Below are 26,669 nucleotides of genomic sequence, written 5' to 3'. Positions count from 1 at the left end.
CCCTCCTCACAGTTGTCATAAAGGCCAAAATAAGATATATGGACCAAAAAGCCACACCTCTGGGACTTTGCCACACCTTTTCACTCCCGGCAACAGGCCATTTTGTATATAACGGTGGCAAACAACATTTAAAAGTCTATTTTTTTATAAGGTTTAAATGGTGTAATATGTGGTTATTATGTAGCAGTGTTTAAACTGTCGGCTAAATGGCCTTATTACTTTAGAAATCATGTTTGAAGTGGTTTTTCAGGCAGCACTCCCATGCACACCCCCTCCAGTGAGAGACGCCCCAGTGCAAAGAAGATCCGGCACATGGCGACCCCTTTCACCCCTCCGGAGAAAACTCCTGACCGCAAGGACTGGATCCCAGATCACAAACGGCACATCTGTATGGTGTGCCAGAGAGAGCGATTTACCATGGTAAGAGAGACAATGTATAGAGAGAATGCATGAAAAGTATTATGAATAAGCTGATTTCATCAAAAGGCTCTTGCTTGATTTCCTGCCCTTTTTAAGATTCCTAACAGAAATATTCTCCCATGTTAGTTTAACAGACGGCACCACTGCAGGCGGTGTGGCAGGCTGGTGTGTAATTCCTGCTCAAGCAAGAAAATGACATTGGACGGTTCTGAAGAGCCTGTCAGAGTTTGTGACCAATGCTATAACTTCTTCCACTCGGAGTAAGCTTACTTCATCTCACTTATTAGCTCTAATGTACTTTGCTTATGTAGTCTTAAATATACTGTTGGTTTTCGTTGCAGCTCAGATGAGGAGCTTGAGGAGAGGGAAGGTAAAATTATACTCTTTTATTTTTTGGGTTGTCCTATATATACTGCTTGTCCCAAAGTATGTGGACATTCTCTTCCTTTCAAATTGGTTGTGCGTGTGGTTTATTTTTTGGCTGTGTAGTCTTATACGTAGCTATACATTTTAATGTCTCGCTACGTGTGTTATAAGATTTATAAATACATTTCTTCTGTTTGTACTGGTTGATGAATACATGGTTTTAAACAAAATCTTTTTTCAGTAGCTGGCAGCCCGACATCCATTGATGGAGTCCTGAATGGAGTTTTAAGTCTACCCGAGGTTCAACGAAAGCAGTACCGTCTGAGTCCAAACCCAGCAGAAAACCAGCAGCTAAAGAGCGAGTTTTATTACGAACAGGTTTGGCACTTATCTGTCAATTCTTCTTAATTTTTTCACAATAAGGGCAAAAATGTTTTTTTAACCTAAAAAAAAAATCTTTAAAGGATTAGTCAATTTTCTTTAAAAAAATTCAGATAATTTACTCACCACCATGTCATCCAAAATGTTGATGTCTTTCTTTGTTCAGTTGAGAAGAAATTATGTTTTTTGAGGAAAACATTTCAGGATTTTTCTCATTTTATGGACTTAAATGGACCCCAACACTTAACAGTTTTAATGCAGTTTAAAATTGCAGTTTTAAAGGACTCTAAACGATCCCAAACGAGGCATAAGGATCTTATCTAGTGAAACAATTGTCATTTTTGGAAAGAAAAATAAAAAATATGCACTTTTAAAACGCAACTTGTCTTCTTTCACCGGCTGTGTGACGAACCAGCGTGACCTCGCGTAATTGCGTAATGAGGTCACGTGTTACATATATGAAACGCACATTTGCGGACCAATTTAAACCAATAAACTGACACAAAAACATTAATTAGTATCAATCGACATACAACAACGTCAGAACGGTCCTCTTTCTCCACACTTGTAAACACTGGGGCGTAGTTTCGATACGTCATCCGTGACCTCTTGATGTGATGACATATTACATGAGGTGGCGCTGGCGCATCAGACGACTGGAGGGAGAAGTCGACGAGAAGTTGTGGTTTAAAAGTGCATATTTTTTATTTTTCTTGCCAAAAATGACAATCGTTTTGCCAGATAAGACCCTTAAGCCTCGTTTGAGATCATTTATATTTTTTTTAAACTGCAATTTTAAACTGCATTAAAACGGTTTAGTGTTGGGGTCCATTAAAGTCCATTAAAATGAGAAAAATCCTGGAATGTTTTCCTTAAAAAACATAATTTCTTCTAGACTGAACAAAGAAAGACATCAACATTTTGGATGACATGGTGGTGAGTAAATTATCTGGATTTTTTTTAAGAAAATGGACAAATCCTTTAAAAAATTTTCCACATTGCATTCTCTCTGTTACAGGCACCCAGTGCGTCCCTATGTGTCGCTATACTGACACTGCACAGTGATCACGCAGCCTGTGGGCAGCAGCTGATTGGCCACTGCCGCTCACTCTCCCGCAAACTGACCAATCCCGAGGTGGATGCACGTTTACTGACAGATGTGATGCGCCAGCTACTGTTTAGTGCCAAACTCATGTTTGTTAACGCAGGATGTACACAAGAGCCGGCGCTTTGTGACAAGTAAGATAAAGTCAAGTATACAATATATGTTTTTATTTTAAAACTGGGATATTTTAAGATGTTATTAAAAAAAAATGTTTATGCAAACTGCAAGAATGATGGGAAACAGTGATGAGTCAAATTTTCACTTTGTGCTTGTTTCTATCCATAGCTACATCAGTAAGGTGGATGTGTTGAAGATCTTAGTCAGTGCAAACTACAAGTACGTTCCATCTTTGGATGATATTCAAGAAACGACTGCAGTAACGCGTCTGCGCAACCAGTTGCTAGAATCTGAATACTATCAGCTGGCTGTGGAGGTGAGAATAGACTCTTTTTGTAGATTTTATATTGGGAGGATACATTGGGATTTTGATTTGATTTGTTTGGTGTCTCCACATCAGGTGTCGACTAAGAGTGGATTGGACCCGAGTGGGGTCTGGCAAGCGTGGGGTATGGCAACTCTCAAGGCTGGAAATCTCAAAGGGGCCAGGGAGAAGTTTGCTCGGTGTCTCAAGGCACCAGTAGATCGGAACCAGCTAAACCATGGAGCGAGACTTCTGCAGGAGATTGTTCAGCACCTGGAGTCCTCAGTCAAACCCACTCTAAACACGGTAATCTACACAATAAACAACACACATTTACTCAGGTAGTGAGACATTTGCATAAATAAATTAGTGTAGATGATGACACAGATATCAGTGTTTTGACTTCAAGTGGTGGTGTGCTAGTTTTAAAATCATTTTGGGGTTTCCTTTCTTCTGATGGTGTAATACTTGTCCAGTGTTAAAGGGACACTCCACTTTTTTTGAAAATATGCTAATTTTCCAGCTCCCCTAGAGTTAAACATTTGATTTTTACCATTTTGGAATCCATTCAGCTGATCTCTGGGTCTGACTTTTTGGGACTTAAGCTTATTCACCATATCCCCCAGAGTTAGATAAGTCCACATACCCTTTTCATCTCCATACATCTCGTAATTCTCTCTGACGCACTCACCGCTAGCCAAGCATAGCACAAAGGCTGGAAGTAAATAGTTACAGCTAGCATACAGCGTGCACAAATAACAAGGTCATATGAGATACAGCCATCTTTTACTGTATACCTACTGGGAACTGTATTCTCAGAAGGCGAAGCACTGCTACTTGGGTGGAGTGATTAGCGCAACACTTGCGCAAACTAAGTAGCAGTGCTTCGCTTTCTGAGAATATAGTTCCCAGTATGCATACAGTTAAAAGATGGCTGTCTCTCATATGACCTTGTTATTTGTGCACGCTGTGACTATACAAATCTCAACATATAAATAGAAAAATGTTGGCGTTATTTAGTCACTTATTGGGAGCAGTATGCTAGCTGGAGCCATTGACTTCCAGTCTTTGTGCTAAGCTAGGTTAGCGGTGGGTGCGTCAGCCAGAGTTACGGCATGCAGGTAGATGAAAAAGGAATGTATGCACTTATCTAACTCTTGGGGATACGGTAAATACGCTAAATTCCCAAAAAGTCGGCGTGTTTCTTTGAGGAAGATTAAAACCTCTGCTACTGTTAGAGCTGTGACACAAAGTCACTGTTCTGTGATCTTCAGTTCTTGGCGTTCGTGAGAGTCTGGCACAAGTGTGGATTGATTTGATTGCCTATTTAGATGCTTTTCTCCATTTGTGATTTTCAGTGAGTTGGGCGTTTTAAGCTGTGTGGTAAAGATTTATTCACCAACTCTGGTTTTATAGCATACTGACGCAAGAAGCTGGGTTTGTGTTACAAAAGTTATATCTTCACTTGGAGGATAGCCCTGTGTTTTACTGAAAACCACAACAACAACACTTTTCACAGAAACCGAAAGCTATTTGAAAACCGTAATAAAGAATTCTTTATGCTGTGCTTTCTCACAGTTAAAGCTGTTTATTTCTGTAATTTCCACATATGGCAAAAACAACAAGCTTTGACAGAAGAGCACATAAAGGATTTTGGCCAAGATGGAGACTTGAACTCCTCCGTACATAATGTTTTGTTAAGTCATTGTGTGTGTGATTTTGTTTATTAAAGACGGTGGAAGAGGACATTCTGGCCTCTTTACGTGAGCTGGAAGACGCTCTCTCTGATTCTGCTCCTCTGGATGGTGCAGAAAGCAAAGTTCAACGCTCCGGCTACTATCAGGAGTGTCTGTCTTATCTGCTCAACTACGGGACACATCTAAGCCTCATTAGCTTTTACCTGCGCCACGACTGCCTAAAGGATGCACTCACCCACATACAAAACAAGGTGCCACCCACTCTCTAGGGCTAATACACCTCTCACAGATTTTATTTACTCTGTACAGTATTAAATAATGAACATGTATGTATTGATTAATTAAGCTTTCTCTGTTTGTAGGAGTGTTCAGAGGAGGTGTTTCTTGAGGGCGTGTTTCAGCCCTGTCTTGAACGTGGGCGTTTAGGGGCTTTGCAGAGCTTGTTGGAGACTTTAGACCCAACACTGGAGACCTGGGGTCGTTACCTTCTCTCGGCGTGTCAGTTACTCCAGCGCCGGGGACACTACCACTCTTTGTACCAACTCCAGCAGTTCATGATGGTACTGAACAGCGAATTTTAAAGGTATAGACACTCTGTATATTTTGTAGTAACCAATGCACTTTCTCTCTCTGTAGGATCACGTTCGTGCCGCTATGACGTGCATACGATTCTTTTCTCACGGTGCTCAGTCGTACCTGCAGCTAGGGGAACAGCAGCGCTGGCTGATCCGAGCAAAGGAACACATGAGAACTTACCTGCAAGAACAACAAAGCCGAAGAAAATCGCACAGCTCCTCGTTCAGGAAGAAAATGAGCTCTACTGATGTCTCCAGGTACTGAAAACTGAAATGGTTTCAGTCGAATTTGTTTTAATAAAAATGTGTTTAGTATTTTTGGTTTTAAGCTTTTACCGTGGTACGTTGCAGACATATACACACAGTCGAGCTGCAGTTAGAGGTGACGCGCTTCCTGCATCGCTGTGAAAGCTCCTCTCCTTCAAAGACAGCCATAGGCCCCACCCCTACAGTGAACAGTGCTCCGCCCACTCTGTTTGGTAACAGCCCCATGAAGGTGGACGTGGCCTGCAAGGTAAACTAGGAAAATATGCTTGTCTTTTGTCTTTTTTTAACCATTTGCTATTTACATTGTATTGGTTGTTCATAAAATAAATAATTTTTATTTAATGTAAAATTAATTTGAGTTTCATATGTTAATACATTTCCATTTCATATTCTTTTGTCTCATTTCATGTTGTTTTATAAGTGTTTAACTGTAAGTACACTCATTTGCTTGTCATTGTTTGTATTGAATCATGCCACAATGAGAAACGTGTTTGTTATGCATATTACGTAGGGATAAAGGCATGCATGCTGTTGACAGCATTAACATTTACCCAAAATGAAACCCAATGTTAATCCATTAACCAGAAATGATTATATTGATGCTGCATTTAACACTCACACTGTATTTCAATATCATGTTGATGCACCATGCTAACAGTGCCAGAATTTATAACCGGTTGACACTGTGAGGCAGTTTCCCGGACAGGGTTTAGATTAATCCAGGACTAGGCCTTAGTTATATTAGGACATTTAAGTAGTTTTTACAAAAAAATACAATACTGGTTTGCATCTTGAGACAAAACAATGGCACTGATATAATTTTAAGATATGTCAGTGCAATGTGTTTTTAAGTCATTTTAGTCTGGGACTAGGATAAGCCCTGTCCGGGAAACCACCCCTGTATGTATGTACATCTAACCAAAGACTAAAACTAAAGTATGTATTATTAAAACGAAAAAAAATTAATAAATAAATCTGATGTCACAATAACAACTTTGCACTTTGGCCAGGTGATGCTGGGAGGGAAGAACATCGAGGAAGGTTTTGGAATTGCCTACCGTGTAATACAGGTAAGCTGTTAGACTCTGTCTGTTTTGGCAGAGTCCTTTCTCTCATTTACATGACTCAAATTTTTTTGCTCATGTCAAACAGGACTTCCAGCTGGAGGCATTGGCGGTGTACATACGCGCAGGACAACGCCTGATCCGTCAGCGTCAGTACTCGTCTGTGCGGCAGTTGCTGAAGTGTGTTGGGGAGTCCGGCACAGCTTCTAAACATGACTGTGATGCCATTGTGCTCAGTTGTGTGTCTGTAGCTGACAAGAATCCTGCTGATGTGAGTCCCCACCTACTAATCTCTTTCTAGTCAGGCTTTATGAATTCTCAAAATATTTTGCATTGAATGCAATGTAGCAAATGTAGATTTCAGAGGAGTGGATCTAAACATGTTATAATGTGTTAAATAATGCACAGAACACCTCTTAAAGGCGGGGTGCATGATCTCTGAAAGCCAAAACTTAAACAAACACGCTCCTGCCCAATAGAATCTGGACCTTCTTTTGATAGACCCACCCCACACATACGCAACCCATGCAACGATGTCGGTTAGTAGACATGCCCCTTATTGCTGATTGGCTACAAGTTTTGGTAGTCAGCCTGACTCCCTTTTCCAGTGTTTTTCAAAAATCATGCATATGAAAATTCAATTCAATCATATACGTACGCTCATGTTATTCTTTTTATTCTGGTGACACAAAAAATATATTTTAAAGAGGAAGGTCGGTGCAAAGTTGACAGTACCCATTGATTTGCATAGTACAGTAGGAAAAACAAATATACTATGGAAGTCAATGGGTACTGCCAACTGGGTGCTTATCATAATTTATCAAAATATCTTGTTTTGTGTTGTGCAAGGACACATCCCTTTAATGCATATTTAAATTAACCAAATACTTGGTAGGTAAATATGCTAATCTTTCTTGTGTAGGCATTAGCATGATGATAAATTATAGACAACACAGCTGCTGTTATTTGTCACAATATCAAAACTACAGCCGGCTAATCCATCCATTGTTTTCCTGATCTCTAAATATGAGCAATTTGAGATAACTGCTGTGAAACTGAAAGATGTGCTTGTAATCATTTTTAAAGGATTAGTCAATTTTCTTAAAAAAAAAAAAATCCAAATAATTTACTCACCACCAATTAATCCAAAATATTGATGTCTTTCTTTGTTCAGTCGAGAAGAATTTATGTTTTTTGAGGAAAACATTCCAGGATTTTTCTCATTTTAATGGACTTTAATGGACCCCAACACTTAACAGTTTTAATGCAGTTTAAAATTGCATTTTCAAAGGAAAATTTTCAAAGGACTGTAAACGATCGCAAATGAGGCATAAGGGTCTTATCTAGCGAAACGATTGTCATTTTTGGCAAGAAAAATAAAAAATATGCACTTTTAAACCACAACTTCTCATCTTCCTCCAGTCCTGTGACGCACCAGCGCGACCTCACGTAATATGTCATCACGTCAACAGATCACGGATGACGTATCGAAACTCCGCCCTAGTGTTTACAAGTGTGGAGAAAGAGGACCGTTCCGACGTTGTTGTATGTCGAATGATACTAATTAATGTCTTTGTGTCAGTTTATTGTTTAAAATGGTCCGCAAATGTGGGTTTCATATATGTAACACGTGACCTTTCCACAGCATTACGCAATTGTGTGAGGTCGTGCTGGCTCGTCACACAGCCGGAGGAAGAAGAGAAGTTGTGATTTAAAAGTGCATATTTTTTATTTTTCTTGCCAAAAATGACAATCGCCCCGCTAGACAAGACCCTTATGCCTCGTTTGGGATCGTTTAGAGTCCTTTGAAACTGCAATTTTAAACTGCACTAAAACTGCCAAGCGTTGGAGTCCACCAAAGTCCACCAAAATGAGAAAAATTCTGGAATGTTTTCCTCAAAAATCAATTTCTTATCGACTCAACAAAGACAGACATCAACATTTTGGATGAAATGGTGGTGAGTAAATTATCTGGATTTTATTTCCAGAAAATTGACTAATCCTTTAATGTTGGTTGGTTGCTTTTTACCTGATGAAATTTTCCTCTTTTTGCTCAGGCTAAAGATCTAGAGATCCTGATTCTGGAGTCTAAAAGTGCAGAAAACAAGGTGAAGTTTCTATCGGTTTCTATTGGAAATTTTCCTTCAGTCTGTTTCTCACACTCCCTTTTCTTGTTTTTTTTCAGATAAAGGCATATCTGCAGTGTAACAAGCTGCGAGCTGCATATCTTCTTTCTGTGAAGCTTGAGCTGGCAAAGGCGGCTCCATTCGTACAAGACGTGATGCGAGCGGCTGAGAGCTCGGGTGACTCTGTCATGCAAGACATCTGTCGACAGTGGCTCTCAGAGCATCAAGAACGATCGCGACAACGACGAGGCAACAACTGATAACCACTACCAACATCACATCATGCACTCTAACTCCTATTGGTCACCAAAGTGTTCAGCTGTGCTCTTGTAGGAGTAGGTTTGTTATACTGTACTCTAAATTCACCAATGTGCCACTATTGTGAGATGTCAGTTTGGGACTAATTCAACCCCCCCAACTCTCAAAAAACTACAGTTTCCTCTTGAAACTTGTTGAAGTGATTCTCTGATAGTCACAGAGTTCATATGTCTGTACTTGAGTATTAGAATGGGATTGTTCTCAGGAAAGGGATTTTCCTCTTTTCCCTGTGACCCTAAAATGAAACAGGGCTGTTTCTGTTAGGTCAACAGTGAGGGATTGTGGCCGAGATATGAAAATCATGCTTTTAAAATGGAAATGTGATTTATAGGCATTATTATGAGCGAGGTCTTACATTTCAAAACTTTGAACAAACATGAACACTCTCATGAACAAAAGATATTATCTTGTAAGGGATTTGGGGTATAACATGGCATTTTTGAATATACTGTATCAATGCAACATTGCTTACATGTAAGCCTATACAGTAATTATCCATTCATTACTCTAGTGATTCACATCCTAATATTTATGCACTGTTTAAAAATACACAAAGTGTGTGTGTTTGTATGTGAGGTTATATGTCTGTGATCGTCCTGTAATTCATTTTATAATAATGTGCAATTTCTTTATAAATGTGTGTAAATGTGCATATGGTCTTGTGTTCACTAAAACAAAAGTTAGGAAGGGGTTTCCTCTGTATTACATATGATCTAAACCAGAGGTTTTCAAACTTTATGAGGGCAAGGACCCCCAAATATGATGAACCGTCCTTATGTGAGGGACCACGTCCTAAAACATATCCATTTATATATTTTTAGTATAAATAGATTTAAACTCTGTTAGATAAATGGTAATTTTGATATAATGAAGACAACTTATTGTTTCCAAATAATTTGGTTTTTATAGTAGATTTTTTAGAATTTTTGGTTTGTCTTTTTTCTCTAAAATTTTCAGGAGAACCTTCTGGGGGACCCAAGACCCCAGTTAAAAAAAACTCAAATCTTTTTAGTTTTTGTTTTCTAAGCCTATGCACATGTAAAATGATGAAACTGTTACAGCTTTGCAGGTCTCCCTGAAATAAAGGAACAAGACTCTGTGTCTTTCAGACTGTTGCCAAACAGCCTATAAAGAGATGTACATATAATCTCAAACCCATTAGAGATATTTCTTAAATCAGTTTAAATAATATATTTATATATAAAAAAAGGCTATTTTCAAAAATACTGAGTCTTACTAAAAGCACCATTGTCTGTTACTATAATTTAATAAAGCTGTTTTTAAATAACTGTTGAAAATGAATCTCGTAATTCGACTACCAATAAACTGTTATTATGCACAAACAAATTCTTAGATTTATATTTGTATGTTTACACAAATAAAGAAGAAAACTGAAATCATAGATTTTTTTCTAGTGTATATATTTAAACATTTTTTTGGACATTAATGTATCACAGTATTTAAAATGTTCTCCGTATAAAATATTTCTGTGCAGTTTTGTGTAAGAATGCAGAATTAAAGCGGTGTTTAAAATACAAGCAAAAATACTAGAATGGAGTTCAGAATCAAATACTAAAAACAGTCAGAATACTAGAATCAAATACAAAAGGAATAATTGATGACGGGCATTTGAATTATTAAAAAATAATGCACACCCAAGGTGGTAATGGTAATTATTTTCGAATAATTCAAAGGACAGGAGTCAATTATTCTGCTTATACCACGATTACCACAGACATTGCTAACACATTGTTCTTGTGGTTATTTTAAAGGTGCAGTGTGTAATTTTTAGAAGGATCTCTTGACAGAAATGCAAAATAATATACAAAACTATATTATCAGGGGTGTACAAAGACCTTTCATAATGAACCATTATGTGTTTATTACCTTAGAACGAGACCTTTTATCTACACACAAAGAGGGTCCCCTTACATGGAAGTCGCCATTTTGTGCCACCATTTTTCTACAGAAGCCCTTAACGGACAATTTTTACTAAGTTGTATCCGGCGATGACATGTTTGTCTGGTGGCAGCTACCGTAGCTTCTCTATGTGTTTCAAAAGCAAGGGGTGAGCAGTGGACTATGCCGTTGGTTGCAATTCGCAACCTCACCACTAGATGCCGCTAAAATGTACACACTGCACCTTTAAGACATATGACAGGCCAGGTGTGCGTTTATCAAAAAATAATGCATACCCGTGGAACATTTCTAAACCTATCAGAATAAAGCATTCAACAGCCCTGTGGTATAATAAAAACAATGAATACTTGTCACAATGGCATAATGGGAGAAAAATATTTAAAGGCATAAAAAGATAGTTGTACTGTAAAACTAAAACTTAAAGGGACATTCCACATTTCTTTTGAAAATATGCCAATTTTCCAGCTCCCCCAGAGCCAATTGTCCGATTCCCACCGTTTTGGAATCCATCCAGCCGATCTCCAGGTCCGGCGCCAGCACTCCCAGCATAGCTTAGCATAATCCATTGAATCTGATTAGACCATTAGCATTGCGCCAAAAATGAACCAAAGAGTTTGGATATTTTTCCTATTTAAAATTTGACACTTCTGTAGTTACATTGTGTACTAAGACCGACAGAAAATTAAAAGTTGAGATTTTCTAGGCAGATATGGCTAGGAACTATACTCTCATTCTGGCGTAATAATCAAGGACTTTGCTGATGTAACATCAAAAGTGATATTACGCACTGCCCGAAAATAGTCCCCTTGGTTACTTTCAATAGCAGGGGACTATTTTTGTGCTAAGCTATGCTAATTGTGCTAGCGCCAGACCCGGAGATCAGCCGAATGGACTCCAAAACAGCAAGAATCAAAATTTCAACTCTAGGGGAGCTGGAAAACGAGCACACTTTCAAAAAAAGTGGAGTGTCTCTTTAACAGAAACTGAAAATGTTAGACAAGTGTTTCAAACAAAACCAAAAAATTACAATCTGATCACTAAAAATATCAATGAAAAGGGGTGGATTGACTTGAACAACAAGTCAAAAGAAAGACTCAGTCCCACTCAATACCTAATAATTCACAGCTTGCATCCCATAGTTTCCGTGCCGTCTCTTCGCTCCTTCCCTGAGGAGCCACAAAAGCAGGAGCACAGTCACTGTATGAGAGAAAGAGAAAGGGGCTTTTAGTTACAGTATATACTGCTAAAATCTAAATTTGAATGTAACATAAGTACCCTACAGGATCATGCATGTGCACCGTTCTGATGTATGTTGTACCTGAAATGTTTGCCTGAGATGGACTGAAGCTCCTCTGCGACAGAGCAATAGATGGATGTCTGAGCTCCTTCCTTTGGTGTCTTCAAAAACATGGAGAAGAGAGCAAACAGCAGCGACATCATGGTAGAATGTCGCACCAGTTCTGACCTCACTGTGCCCGGATGCACAGAATTCACCGTCACATTTGATCCTAAAAAAATACCATTTTAAAGGAAAATTTCTGCAACAGGATTAAAAGGGAATTATTACTTTAGTTTTGCAATGTTCCTTACCATGGAGCCTGCGTGCAAGTTCACGTACGAAAAGCACATTAGCCAACTTGCTCTGGCAGTAGGCAAGGCCGCTGTTGTAGCTGCCCTGACTGTGCAGGTCATGAAATCGAATCCAGCCAAAATTATGACCGAATGAGGAAACGACCACAATTCGTGATGGCGCGCTGCGCTTTAATAGACCGATGAGAAGATATGTCAACAAGAAGTGACCTAAATAAAAAGAAGAGGTAAAGGGAGTTTTTTTATTATTGTAGGTAAGACAAGAGAAAGACAGTGATGCACAGGCAATAAAAGTTAGCAGGCTGGTCCATTGGTTATTCAAAAACATAAAGTGCTCTCTGCCTGCCAATCTTTGTTGAAGTTTGTTGACATCATAGGGTGGGGCTGGGCGATATGGACAAAAAAAAATCAAGAAAATGTTTTCCATATGAGTCGATATCGATAATTATCATGATAAATAACAAATCTTTATTTCTCTCAAATTTAAAGGCAGATTTTTGCTCCTGAATGAAAATTATAAAAACCAGACAGTTAATACTGGTTTTAGACTACTTTTTATTCAGAACATGACAAATACTAAAATCTTGTTTTAATGTTCAGGCATCTGTATTAAATGTAAATGTATTTGTTATGAAATCAACACATTTCTGACACAGAAAGCAGCAGGCTACTGTCACTTTAAGACCCCAGACAGACTGCTTTAAGTTTCAATATACTGAGTAACATCCAGCTGTTTATGTTCACTTAAACAAGAAATAAAACTTAGTTCAGTGATTACGCGTGTGTTATACATATACGAGCTATAAACGCTGATAAATGGATGTCAAGAGTGTCACGTTTCTGTGGGAGAGCACACGCATACAGTATATTTACTGCTGTTTTACTTAGTTTCCTGAATTTGTGAATGTCCTGTAAATATACTTTTAAAGCTGTGCCGATGTGTGCCGTGTGCCGCATCCGGAAGTGCTTGCCCAACATTACGCACAGACATTATCGGTCACTTATCGAACTTTCGTTATCGTTTTATCAGGAAATTTACATCGGTAAAATTATCGTTATCGAATTATCGCCCAGCACTAGGGTGGGATTTAGCTTAATTGAAGTTAGCAATATGGTTTAAATCACTTACGGCACCTTTAATACTGAAGAACAGAATAGAATTGTTACTCTGACTTACCCAGATGATTGACCCCAATGTGCATCTCAAAGCCATCAGCAGTTTTCATATAAGGACACATCATGACACCGGCATTATTGATGAGAATATGCAGGTGATCAACCTCTGAATAGAGAAAGAAATATTTTTACCTAAATATCTCATAGTGAAAGAGTTGGTTAAAATTAAGGGTACTTCTTTAAGGCCATAGTAATTAATTTGTTTTTGTATTATGTTTTGGTGGCACTACAAAGTAATGATGAATGAGATGACATATCATGAAGGCAGTACCTCGTAGAAATCTCTGAGCGAAAGCTCGGATGGAGCAGGTGTCAGCCAAGTCCAGCTCTCTCACCTCCACCTGAGCCCCACCCACTCGTGTACGGATCTCTATCGCCGCCTCTTCTCCTTTCTGCACATCACGGCACGCCAAGATCACACGTGCACCTGTTGAACACATGTTAAGTTTAAGATCAGCTGCCAGTATATCCAAACTTAATGACTTACAAAGATTTACAATGAAAAAGTTCAAAAGTTTTATGAGCAGCAATAACTTTAACTGTGCAAATAATGAAATGTTTATTAGTACAGTTAGAATTTCATTTTTTTTTTAAAGTAGATGCTGAATGCTCTCTTCTATCCTGTATAAAAAATATTTCTTCAAATCGCTTTGTTGTTTCCTAATCTTTGAAAGTCACTTTGGATGAAAGCCTCTGCTAAATGCCTAAATATAAATTTAAGATGTTTTAGAGCTGGACATACCACGAGAAGCCAAGTCAACAGCAGTTTCCTTCCCGATTCCTGTGTTTGCACCTGTGATCAGGGCAACCTTTCCATCTAACCGTACTGTGGATCGACATGTTCCTCCTACTGCATATTTCCTGCACAATCAATAAACACAAAAGTCATCAGAAGAGTTTAAAAGAAGGACAAGTAAATGTATAAAGTACATAGATGTGGATAAAACCTGGCAGGGGTTCTGTGCTAAGTGAAACATTTAGAAGTTGACATTTAGAATTAATTTAAATTGTAGCTTTTAATCATGACACACAAAATTGTTTTGCCTTCATCTAACAGTTAAAACTATAAAGTGATACGACCCACGCGCGATGAGGCGGGGCGACTCCGCCCATAAAGACATTTCATTGGTCAGTGTTCAAAGCAGCAGATCATGTCAAGTGGAGGCGGGTCCACTTGCATTCTCGATAAATAAATTTGGACTGGATGCTTAGCGTTATATATCTATTATTTAAAGCCTATGTTCAAATGAGCATGATTTCAAAAGAGATCTTATTGGGCTACGCTTCAGTGGCTGCAACGCTATAGATTAAAATTTCCGTCTTAGTATTTCACATAATGTTTCGACCCCTTCTCCACACCGTGGTTCTGTACCCAACGTATATGCATGCATATATGAATCGCCCTTTAAAACTAGCATAATAAAAGACAGTCTTACAATTCCCCTTAAACAATTCCCCTTTAAAGCGTTGCTTACCGGATTCGTGAAGACAGCAACCGCAATATCAGCGCAAATACTCCTAAACCAGCGGAAATATAAACGATTATCATCATTATCAGCATCATCATTGACCTGCCTGTTATAAACCTGTGCGTCTCTGTCGGTGCGAAATGTGTTCAGCCTCCCACTCACAGCTGTGCTCCAAAGGAATGACGGGATTGTAGTTTTTCCAGAAAAATCTGAACCCATATGAATATTTACATGTCGAAATGTTACAAATGCAATGATGTTGCATTATGTTTAAAACATTTATAACATTCTCAATTTCATGGCAAAGTCTTACGCACAAAATATTTATTATAGTATTTCATTATAGCCTATATGTAGATATCCTTTATGAAAAATAATTATGGATGTGTGTGCGCTTTTTCCTGCCAGTCTAAAAAAATTGACTGGCTGATTATATTTGAAAAGCAACGTCAGGTAATTTTAAGAAAATGTGAACTACAAATCCCACAATGCACTATTCACGCAAGGTGTTTGTTTGCTTGCAAAATGTGCACACAGTTTCAGTATATTTTGAAACACGGCTTACATAAAATTAATTAATATAAATACAATTTCACATGAGTGATTTTTAGAGGCCTTTTTTCCTGAAATGCTGCTTTACATCGTACTTACTCTTTTTGGTCAGGCAAAACCTAAAGCACCCAATATCACGAAGCCTCAGCCTGAAAGCATATGCTGTATTTGTGCGTTTTTTCTTTTGTTAACATTAAATTATTTTCAAAACAAATGTCAAAGCAATACATTTTTGTTTTTAACTTTTGAAGGCTATTCAAAAAGGAGTCTGAAAATCTGCATGAGTTATTGGTTTCTTTAATGAAGTGACGTTTATTTTTTAACGGATGCAGAGGTGTTTGAGGTGAATAAACAACAGTAACTTATCTGATGATTTATTTATCTGTATTGTTCACCGTTACATTATCACGAACAGAGCAAGAGTGAAATATTAATCTCTTTTATCAGTAATGAATGGGATGCATTTTATGGTCATGATTGGGGTTCATATCCAAACCAAAGCTATTGGACTTTAATTAAAACAACTTTAGAAAAATGTTTAAAAAGTTTATATTCTTTAATAAAACTTAATATCATTAAAATATGTTATTGTTGCCATTATTAGTTCTATGAAAAGGTGTGATATTTTGTCCTGTAAGTATTAGCATTAGCAAATTAATATAAAAGTGAAAGGTCCCTGTACCATGAATACTGTTATTGTTTTTTTTAAAGGAAAGGAAGAGGATGTTCAGGGTCTTTGATGAGCGTGTGGAGAGGCTGCTGAAGAAGTTGAATGGGAAAGTCACATAAATGGATGAAACCGTAAATGGTAATGATTTGATTTCTGCAACAGTATAACTACGGGACACCTTTTTTTGGATCATGGAGAGTCGAAAACAATGTTAATAATGACACTACAGCATTTATTGGAGCTGATACACCTATAGTAGTACTTATGTTTTATTAAAGAAATCACGCTTTTGTTATACTATGAGCTCCTACTATTTTGTGGTTATTGACATGGCTGTGGTTGCCCATATTATAAATAATAGTGACAAAACATTGTGGAAGATCATTTCTTGGCAAAAGTGGAAATCTTGTGAAAGTGTTAAAGTATTTGTTTGTTTGAGACACCAGGTGGCAGTAGAACACCAATAACACTCTGAGTAACCAAGCCAACAACTAATTTCGAGTGTATTGTATGGCTTCGGCAGTTAGTGTCTTAAAACATAATTTCCACAATACTTATTCTGATCACTAAATATTATTCAAATCTACCTAGAGGTTATTCTGTTTATAGGTTCCTCTAAAGAGTAGAGCAGGGTGACAAAGTAATTACATATTGGCAATTTTGTTTTATTATTTAGTTCAATGATATTTAAAATTCATAAATAATAAATAAAAATTATCCAAATGGATACTTATGATGACACAATGTTTCTCCAAACCTTAATAAACCTTAAAAAAACTTTCCTTAGACAAGCTTTAATTTTAACCTATTATTTTGACTAGGCCTAGTTGCCTCAGCACTAATAAAAAAATAAATAAATGCAATTTGTTTTGCTACTTCTAAGTCCATAAGTCTAAGTATGTTATGTCTTCCATCTTTAAGGCATGGAACAGGAGCTGTCTTATTCTGCAGCAACCTTCCTCAGCTGGATCATCAGGATTCTCTGGTCACTTTTGAGATTGGAGTCAAGGGATTTATGCTGTACAGAATGAACAAGAGCGGACAGTAAGTGCAAGCTACAGAAAGCGCATCCATCCATTATAAATGAAATTTGTGTGACTCCAGTAGGTTAATAAATGCATGATGCACGGAAAGAAAGCATTTCATATTTTGAGCTTATTTAGCGATCCATGTGATGTGTGTTAATGAAATGGTCAACATGTGTGAAGTACATTTAAAGTGCCCAGACTTTGGCACCACATAGATAAACTTGGAATTTGATTGGCTCATTGGTCTTTTACCTATGTGGCGCCTACATGCATTTAAATGTACTTCACTCATTATTGTCCGTATGATCGTTATAAAAATCTTCTGTCCTACTAGAATTTCACTGTTAAATATTTGAATTTGATTTGAATTTTATATTATTACTAGTGATGTTGTGAAACAGTTTGTATATTTTTACTTATATTTGCATCCGTTTTGTGTTTGAGTTTTGAGTACTTGAAAGTTACTTTGGTGTATTATCTATTGACTGCTGATTCAACTTTAATATTTAAAATAAAGAGTACAGAGGAACGCAGTATATATTGCTTTAAACTGACCTGTTACAGTCTGGATATTCTCAGTTGTACATCTCGAAATTGGGAAGACTGCAGTTCACATTGTGGATTGTCTTTGTTTGTTATGAAAATCATAATATGATGTTTTTTGGGAAGATCCCCACAATGCTTTTTGAGCTTCAATAACATGCACAGTTCAATGGCGTGACAAACCATCAATTATTTAACATAACTGTTATTATTTAATACTTAAAATTTGATAATAGAGTCATATACACCATTGGATGGCATGAGGGTGAGAAAATTATGATTTTTTTGGAAAAGATCTTTAAATGTTTTAAAAAGATTAAATTATTACCCAATGTCAAAATCTCTAGAGTTCATGGCCTGATCAAGTATGCTCAGGATAGATCAAGCTAGAACCGGCTGTACCTCCCTCTTTGCGCCACAGCGAATCACAGTGAATCATACAGGAAGTGCGTTAGGGGTAAATAGTTGTTTTACACAACACAAGAGATCTCTATCGTCACTGTGTGTGTTATGTTTGAATGTCCACAGCCGTGCGTTACATAAGTGTTACATGTTCACCCTAAAGGTACAGTTCATACTTTGGCAGATCAGATCAGAGAATCTGTTTCTTTTACCCCAAAAACAGATTAATCAGATTAATAATTAACCAAATTAATCTCAGTTTAATCCTACATACAGAGCTTGACTTTTTGTGTTCATTGTGTGCTTTAATTTAGAAACACAGTCAGGTCATGTTTCGTAGCACATCATGTACTGGAACATGTACACACTCTGTAAAAATTTATCGTTCAGATTTTCATTTATGCACATGGCAGACACTTTTATCCAAAGCGACTTGCAGTACACTCAGCCTAGACATTTCTTTTATCAGTATGTGTTCACTGGGATTAACTAAGCAAAGGCAGAACAATATAGGCAGGTGTTTTAGCACATTATCAAAATGCGTATAGGCATGTGTGCACACTCACTTAAGATTAATAGTTGTATTTTAGATAGCTGTAGAAGAAAGCACTGTGAATGTTTTTTGACCTTTCGATATGACGTTAACCCCTGCTACTGTACAAATACAGACGTCTGTTTTACTGGAAATGATTTATGAAATCAGAGCAAGGTTATGGAGTGTGACCCAACGAGTCATGCTTCTGTATTTAAAACTCAACGCTTGAAAGTTATTTCAAAAAGAAACAGAACAAATGAGCACATGCTTCATGTTGAGTGGACTTTTCAGATTTATGACATCTTTATGTGCAATAGGCCGGAACAGTGACTACCTACTGTTTTGTCAAATGTCTTTCCCATCATACTGTAAGTCATACTGCTTTATGAAAGTATGACTGTTGATGTTTTTACTCAGCGACTTTAAAAAAGTGCATCTTGCTTTTGGATTGCGAGTATAATACTCTCCTGAAAGTTCAAATACTTAAATACTTTGCACCCATAATGTCTTTTTTTAAATGTAAAGAAATTAAAATTTTCATTATTTCCAAAAGTTGCTGTTTTTATTAGCGAGTAGTATGCTACAAGATATGGAGACAGCATCGAATTGTTAAACAGTTACTAACTGTTGTGACTATTATATTTGTTTGTTTTGACCGACTTATCTTCAATCCCAGCATGCTTTGCTCATCAAGGGGAACAGATTTCTTAATTCTTTTATTGGGGAAAAGGTCATAATCTCTAAAGTAAATCCAATACAGGTAGATTTCTTTCCATTACCACGATTTTGCATAACATGTTTACGCCTTAACCGGCTTTCTCTCACTTTAATGTGCACATGTCTCCACATGTAAAAGTGAAATGGTAGGTAAGGGTAATTTAATGCATACAAGTCTGCTCTTGACTCATGCAGTTGATGGAGAAACTGTGAAATGTAAAACTTGTTACATTTCCAGGTTCTACAGATATAAAAAAGATACAACAGTATAGCTTTTGACAGATTTACTGCCAACTTTTTGATTGGCAATATGAGGTGATGTCACTGCCTGTGAGAAACCTTCTTTGAAAAAAAAATCTTCTTTGAAAAAATCATTAAATTATTACGTCATTTTATAAAAAAATTTGCATAGTTTAATAACATTGGCAAATTAATAAATTGAATTGAACATCCCCTCACTTCATTCTCCTTTCACCCAGTTGATTCACACTTGAAAGAGAATCTGAGCCGAAGCAGGAAAATCTTGCAAGCGATGTCTCAGATGTGACACTTGCAACATATTTCGCATCATTAAAGTAATTGTAACATTTCTGAGAATATATTGAATCAGTTTGTAAAGCTTCCTCTTTCTTTTTTCCATTTTATAGTAATGAAACTTATGGTTAGTCATTATCATATTAAAGTTAACCATCTTAGAAGCGGTAGTCTACAGTTCTTCTGATAAGACAGAAAGACAGACATCTTCCTCTTTTAGTTTTTTTGTTTTGATGTTCACTCGTGTTCGACCTGATGACAATGTGCAGGAAACTTTTGTGACTGTGAGTGTCACATATATGTAAGGGAGGTTATTTTAAGCTGTACTAGCATAAGTACTGCTCTCATGATGAGAAAGATCGTGACTGTGCCGTGGATCACATTCAAACTTGGGTCTCTTGTGACCTGGGCCTGATTTTTAAAAGTGCAGGTTTTTGTCAAAAAAGCTTGCATGCACTTATAGGGGGGTTTCCTGGACAGGAATTAGCCTAGTTCTAGACTAAAATAAATGTAAGGGCTGTCCAAACTGAAAACAACTTGCACTGACATATCTTAAAATCAGGGACAGATTATGGTGATGATGTGCCCTGGGCACAGATGTCTCAAAGGCCCCCTTTACCAATTTTTTGGGCAACAGCGTTGCACCTGTATGCACAGGGCTCAAGTGTTGGTTCGCCTCTGCCTGTATGCCCCATCATACAGGATTAACAATGGCACTAATACGCGGGGAGAGAATGCACACAATATTCTGTACTTTCACACCACAAATTGGTTTATTTATATCTCACCAGTATCTGTCAACATACTGTGCAACATACTCCAAAAAGACGAGCGGAGCTTTTCACTCAAAGTTGAATATTTTTGAACTCTCGACGAATAAAACCCCGAGCGCCGGTTTTCAGCGCGGAAAAAACCCGCTAGCTGCTTGCTTATTTGAAAAACGCAGAGTTTCCAAGCTAAAAGCTTTGGTGTGTCCAGTCCCTAGCTTAGAACAAAAAAGTTGGTTTAAAAAAAAAAGTTGGTTTAAATTTACCTTAGCTGAGGGGTATCTTTCTCGATTTCCTCAGCTTCCACCACATCATCAAAATCCAGTTCCCTCACAAGATCGCATTCAATGGCCATTAAAGACGTCTTTGACACATTTTGCTTCTTAGTTCGTTTTTTACTCTTGCCATTAGAGAAAATGAACATTCTCCTTCACAATTGCTGACTGGCATGGTGAGGAAAAGCTGTCCTTTTGAGCTTTCTTTTCATTGATCCACTTGGTTGTGGTTTTAAACTCATTTTTGTTTAGGTTTTTGAGTAACCGTCTTCTACGCGTGACTTTTATATTACGCAATGCTTTTCACTCACCTGTAGATGTCCCTTTCAACAGCGCAGCAATACATTAAAATTATTTATTTTATTTATTTATTTACTAGTTAATACTTTGCAACTGCAAAAAAATTCACATTATTCCTCAATATTTAACAAAATTTTACTGAAAATAAAATTAAAATTAAAATATTTACTTGAAAAGAATAGACACAGTAAATTTGACAGGGCCCCCTGCTGGCCCAGTGCCCTGGGCAAGTGCCCAGTAGGCCCGTGCATTAATCCATGCCTGCTTAAAATACATCAGTGCCCTTTGCTTTGTCTCAAAATGCACACATGTAATGTTTTTAGTAAGGCATGTTTGTTAAAACTAGTTATATTTCCTATTCAAACTAAGGCCTAGTCCTGGCTCAAGCTATGGGAAATGGGAAACCACCCTATAGGGTTTTGCAACGGAAGTCAGATTTGTTGAATACCAATGAAATGACCAAAGTGACATTTGTGAAAATAAGGCATTTCAGACTAATAACCATTTTATTGTCATTAAAGGGAAATTGCTGAACCTAAACATAAGAGCTTGATGAAAAAAGCCTATTTACAAGAAAACATGTTAGACATATGCAGTAGATATTTTTATTTTTGTTATTCATATATTGTTTTACTATTTCTTTCGTTTACATATATCTGCTCATTTTACTCAAAAATGTGTGTTTTAATGATCGAAAAGTGTTTTAATAATTCAAATAGTTCAGTAATATTTCAGTGATTCATTGATAGTTCAGTCTAGTAAACATCATCAATGGTTCTTTTAAAGGTAGGGTATCTAATTTTGAAAAATGCTTATGGTAGCCGACTGACAATGAAATCACGATCCCAGCCTCCATTCAAATCGCCATCCAAAGTCACGCCTCTTTCAAAACACATGAACATGCACAGATCAGACATCCACATTTCATGTCTCATTTACAAGTGATAAAACTTTGCAGTACAAAGTGAATAACATTACCAAAATAACCAACATAAACAACAATTAGTTAAAGGACACTTTCAGTTGTGTAGACGTTCAAGTTCAAGTTCAAAGTTTTATTTGCCATTTGCAGAGCACAAAGAATTGTACACATACATAGGAATTGTACTGCATCACCCTTAGATAAACAAAATACACCAGTGCCTGCTAACCATGTATACCCTATTTGCTTGAGTTGGCCATTTGTCTCACCAGTGTTGGATAAAGGCTATTATAAAAGCGTGTTTGTGTAGACGTAGTAACTATATCGTTACGCTGATCCGTAAATGAACACAAATTTCATAAGCAACACAATGTTTCATCAAAGTAGAATATCTGAATCAATCTCAATACAAACATATCGCATACCTACCTTACCAAAATAAACAGTGCAACGACCCTTTCAGACCCTTTGCCTCCTGCAGCTGTTTGCATCTCGTGGTAAAGCTGTAAAGTTACCAATGTTCATTTGCGTTTTTGCTCTTTGCTGATCGGACAGTTATTGCTGTTGTTGTTATAAAAGATGTCTTTGATGTTGTGGCTCCTGTGCAGGTTGTCAATTCATCAGAAAAGTTTGCCATTCTCCCTCTGTTTACAGACGGGAGGTGAGCGCACATGAATGCGGCGATGATGTATGGTGTCTACGTGAACAGGCTGTGCGGTGGCATTCAAATTACGCTTACGGATAAGGGACAAAAAAGGCAAAATTCCCTTCGGACCGAGATCTATGATTGGTTGAACATTTTTTTGGTCCTATGCCTTTCACAGATGACATACATTTCTACAAATACATTTAAACAACTTAACATAGTGATTGCTATCAGGATGTGAGGAGACTTTGCAGCATAACTAAAAATGTTTCTGGATCAGATCAGATACCCTGCCTTTAAGAAATGTAGGTTTACGAAAGAGGAAATATGAAATGTTCTGCACAGAGAATTCACCTTTCAAGCTGTAAATATTGAGACAACCTAGAAGGGCTTTCAGCTTTGGGACAGAAATTTACTGTGATCATTGTTCCCAAGATCTTGTAAAATTATTGACCTTATTATTTTGACGCTTAAATAAAATACTTAAAAGACAGGTTTACAGTCATTCAGAATTTTTTCCACAACACATACTTTGACGGTTTTGCATCTGAACTTTTCATATATTTATAATAATACATTTAAATCACTTAACATTGCTGTCAGGATTTATGAGACCTACAACCAGCATAACAAAAAATATTTCGGTAGAGAATCACCTATTATACCCTGTAAAATTAAAGGTAACAGCTCAGGGGGTTTTCTTTGAAGAGGGTGTGTTTGTTTTCACCGAACTGCAGGTACCCCAGGCCAAGTGAGAGAGAGATAGAGAGATAGCAGTAAACACAAACGTCACTTGTTTCGTAAGCCCTGGTTGGATAAGGAAAGGGTGTGTTTAAACTCCTCAAATAAGGGTGTAGGCGTTTAAAGTATAAACATCACTGAGAATGAGGTGATAGGAACACCTGTTACAGCATAAATGTCAAAGCCCTGTATTCTCAGGTCACCTTGATGTGACATTTTGCCAGCTGTCTTGCGATATTTTTATTTGTGTTGGAGCAAAACAGAATCAGTATCATTTCAGGGCACAGCAGTCATGTGCAGAAGGATGAGGCATAGCTTAGGGCTATGTGATAAAAGTTGTAATGGTGCATTTCAGGTGAACTCTTAGATTAAATCAATTGCAAACTCAAGCAAAACAACACTGTTAAGCAAATCTGTGTTTCATAGAAAAGGATTCGTAGTTTGTTTATCTTAATTCCTTCCTAGATAGCAATAGACTGCGGTGCGGATCCGCACAAGAGGTAAAGCAGAGCTGCCGAATACACTTCAAAGTCTATTGCCATCAAGGTCAGTTTCTCTTTTCCTCAACAAGCATTTTTTTCCAATTGTCATTTGACTTATAGTTAAAGAGGACATGTCACAATAATTTTTTAAAATGTAAAATAAATCTTTGGTGTCCCCAGAGTACACATGTAAAGTTTTAGCTCAAAATACCATAGATAATTTATTATAACATGTTAAAATTGCCACTTTGTAGGTGTGAGCAAAAATGTGCCGTTTTGGGTGTGTCCTTTTGAATGCAAATGAGAGGATGAAGTGCAAACACTGAACACAATGATGGTGGTTTGATGCAATTCAAACTCAATTGTGCTGTCAATTCTTTTTTCTTTCTCTCAGCCCTGGATGGCGGTGCTGTGGTTGGATGGTGCAAATTAAGGGGCGGCATTATTATAATAAGAGCTCCTTATGACATCACAAGGAGAGACAAATTTCAATGACCAACATTTTTACGTGCTACAGAGAATGGTTTACCAAAACTAAGTTACTGGGTTGTTCTTTTTCACATTTTCTTGGTTGATAGAAGCACTGGGGACCCAATCATAGCACTTAAACATGGAAAAAGTCAGATTTTCATGCCATGGCCCCTTTAACAATACATTTTTGATTGCATTTGATGTAGTTTCGATATTAAGTTTTTATATACAACCACTGATATTATTATTATTATTATAGACACAAATTATTAGTAGGGCATTACAACAGCATTAGCAGCGTAAAGGTTGTTGGCTCTATTCTTAGGACACACATATAAAACATATATCATAAAAAATATAACTTTTTTGTACTAGGAGAAGGTCATCAAAAGGTAGCAAATAACAGCAATATAGCAAGTCAAAATTCCATCTCCAGTAAAATAGTTTATTCTGTTTTTCACAGAAATAGGAAATGCAACAAACTGAACATGAATTTATTACTAGAAAACACTGGTTTGTGGTTGTGGATTAAAATCTGAATGAGTACAAAAGTGTATTACATATTTTTCTATGAAAGATTTAAATACATACTCTAATAACTTACTTTAAACACACAGTTAAAATATCACTCAGTTCTAACTGAACCAACTCATAGGATTAGATTATCCATTAAAAGCGTTTCTACTACAACGAAAAACAAAGCAAACATACAAATACAATAAAAACCAGAACTGGTCCAAAAGTGCAAAAAATATTTCAATTAGAGTAAAATTCAAAAACTCTGCCACTAAATTTTACCCACAGTCAAGCCCCACCTCAGCCTTGAAATTGAATCTTGGCGTTGTGATTTCTTTTTTTTAGACAAGATAAAATCATCAGGGGGTTTGTGTCTCTCTCTGCATTCTTCTTAACCCTAACTGGGCTAATCAGGAGAATATAACAAACTTCACCCATGTATGTAACACTTTACAAATGAAAAAATGTTTTTGACCAAGACTACAGAAGCTTTGAAATTAAAGCTTTAGTCTGGAGCTTAGTCTCTGCAAACCTCTCATTTTGTTGTTTTAGGTTTGGAATGCAAAGTCGTTCATTTGTCCTCAAAAGTGGTTCATTTGTCCTCAAAAGTGGTTCATATTATTTTGTCCTCAATGATTAGCCGGCGCACTACAGCCGTAGTTCAGTGTCCTGTTTTGGTTCTGGGATTTTCTCAAAGGCGACATGTGCACCCTCGCGCGTCTGGCCGAGAGCGGATGCAATGACGTCAACGGCTAGGCTAGCTGTGGCCTCCACTGCCTCGGGTGTTGCTCCTTGTGTGGGGTTCACTTCAACCAGGTCCATCACAGAAAGTAAACCTAAGACCAAGTTATATTATGAAATTAAGTTTTAAAAGTAATATGAACTTAAAACTCTATGTGAATACTTCTCAGTTTACATGCATTCAGGGGATAAATAAATTGTGACATGAAACTAAACAGATTTCAAAGATTTTAATGATATACACTAATAAATTATGGGTTTTTTCAACCCAGCATTTTGGGTTGAAATAACCCAGCATAAGTTATACAACCCAACGGTCAGTGTTTGTCCCTTATTGAAACAACGAAGGCTTGAAAATAATCCAGCATTTTGCAGAGGTGTAATTGTACCTGTGTTGTGGACCTCCTCTGTGATGTAAATGCCTTCTCTATAGGTCAGTCCACCGTTAACAGGAGTTCCAGTAGCAGGAGCCAGAGTTGGGTCAAACGCATCAATGTCAAAGCTCAGGTGAACAGCCCTCTGCTTTCTAAAATAAAATTAATAATCAGTAAATAATTACATTTGCTGTCTGATTATAATCAGATTCACACAACGTTGACAACCTGTGATGACAGGCGTACTTTAAAATGTTGTAAATAGGGGGTAAGTGGTTTCTTTTCTTGAAAAAATCATGACACTTGTCACTTTAAACAGATGAAAGGTGTTAATGGAGCTGCTTATGGTATTAGATTCATGATTTCTCAGCACCTGTCATCTGTTTAGAGCAGGGGTCTCAAACTCAAACTGGCTTGCGGCCATTCCTGAGATTAACATCTTGTTGGAGGGCCGCAGAGCTATTTTAACATAAAAAATTCCTGTAAATATACTGTTTATCTGTTATTTAACATAATGTACTTAAAATCTTAAAGGGGACATATCATGAAAATCTGACT

The 26,669-nt window shown here is 37.2% G+C and overlaps 3 protein-coding genes and 1 long non-coding RNA gene across 5 annotated transcripts in view; 2 read left to right on the top strand and 2 right to left on the bottom strand.

Moving 5' to 3' along the window:
- Nucleotides 1–9,390, top strand: part of zfyve26 (zinc finger, FYVE domain containing 26) — a 28,749-nt gene extending 19,359 nt beyond the window's left edge. The window contains exons 27-41 of one of the 2 annotated variants that reach the window (XM_055170392.2): nt 251–420; nt 547–680; nt 762–790; nt 1,031–1,164; nt 2,186–2,406; nt 2,558–2,705; nt 2,790–2,999; nt 4,426–4,641; nt 4,753–4,950; nt 5,027–5,223; nt 5,317–5,479; nt 6,243–6,302; nt 6,385–6,567; nt 8,354–8,404; nt 8,482–9,390. In XM_055170392.2, coding sequence (XP_055026367.2) covers nt 251–420; nt 547–680; nt 762–790; nt 1,031–1,164; nt 2,186–2,406; nt 2,558–2,705; nt 2,790–2,999; nt 4,426–4,641; nt 4,753–4,950; nt 5,027–5,223; nt 5,317–5,479; nt 6,243–6,302; nt 6,385–6,567; nt 8,354–8,404; nt 8,482–8,682 — 2,315 coding nt within the window. In that variant the 3' untranslated portion in view covers nt 8,683–9,390. Of the gene's footprint in view, nt 1–250; nt 421–546; nt 681–761; nt 791–1,027; nt 1,165–2,185; nt 2,407–2,557; nt 2,706–2,789; nt 3,000–4,425; nt 4,642–4,752; nt 4,951–5,026; nt 5,224–5,316; nt 5,480–6,242; nt 6,303–6,384; nt 6,568–8,353; nt 8,405–8,481 lie in introns of both variants that reach the window. The other variant, XM_055170391.2, reaches the window with a different exon arrangement.
- An 818-nt stretch (nt 9,391–10,208) lies between these two features.
- On the bottom strand, nt 10,209–15,060 carry rdh12 (retinol dehydrogenase 12). The gene is made up of 7 exons (XM_055170397.2): nt 14,902–15,060; nt 14,169–14,287; nt 13,698–13,853; nt 13,428–13,532; nt 12,251–12,460; nt 11,979–12,168; nt 10,209–11,857 (listed from the first exon to the last, which is right to left on the bottom strand). Exons 1-7 carry the CDS (start codon nt 14,991–14,993, stop codon nt 11,755–11,757), a joined length of 975 nt encoding a protein of 324 aa, XP_055026372.1. The 5' UTR covers nt 14,994–15,060; the 3' UTR covers nt 10,209–11,754.
- A 469-nt stretch (nt 15,061–15,529) lies between these two features.
- LOC129416142 (uncharacterized) lies at nt 15,530–25,146 on the top strand. Its single transcript, XR_008635181.2, has 4 exons — nt 15,530–15,790; nt 16,159–16,255; nt 17,039–17,161; nt 23,993–25,146. It is a non-coding gene; the product is annotated as an uncharacterized lncRNA (long non-coding RNA).
- The window catches only part of arg2 (arginase 2), a 7,791-nt gene continuing 6,033 nt past the window's right edge, over nt 24,912–26,669 (bottom strand). Inside the window, exons 7-8 of the mRNA XM_055170396.2 lie at nt 26,127–26,263; nt 24,912–25,832 (exon numbers count right to left, since the gene is read on the bottom strand). Coding sequence (XP_055026371.1) covers nt 25,645–25,832; nt 26,127–26,263 — 325 coding nt within the window. The 3' untranslated portion in view covers nt 24,912–25,644. The remainder of the gene's footprint in view (nt 25,833–26,126; nt 26,264–26,669) is intronic.

Source organism: Misgurnus anguillicaudatus, chromosome 11 (genome assembly GCF_027580225.2).
Source record: "Misgurnus anguillicaudatus chromosome 11, ASM2758022v2, whole genome shotgun sequence".
Classification (NCBI taxonomy): domain Eukaryota; kingdom Metazoa; phylum Chordata; class Actinopteri; order Cypriniformes; family Cobitidae; genus Misgurnus; species Misgurnus anguillicaudatus.
This window is presented reverse-complemented; position numbering and strand designations above follow the sequence as displayed.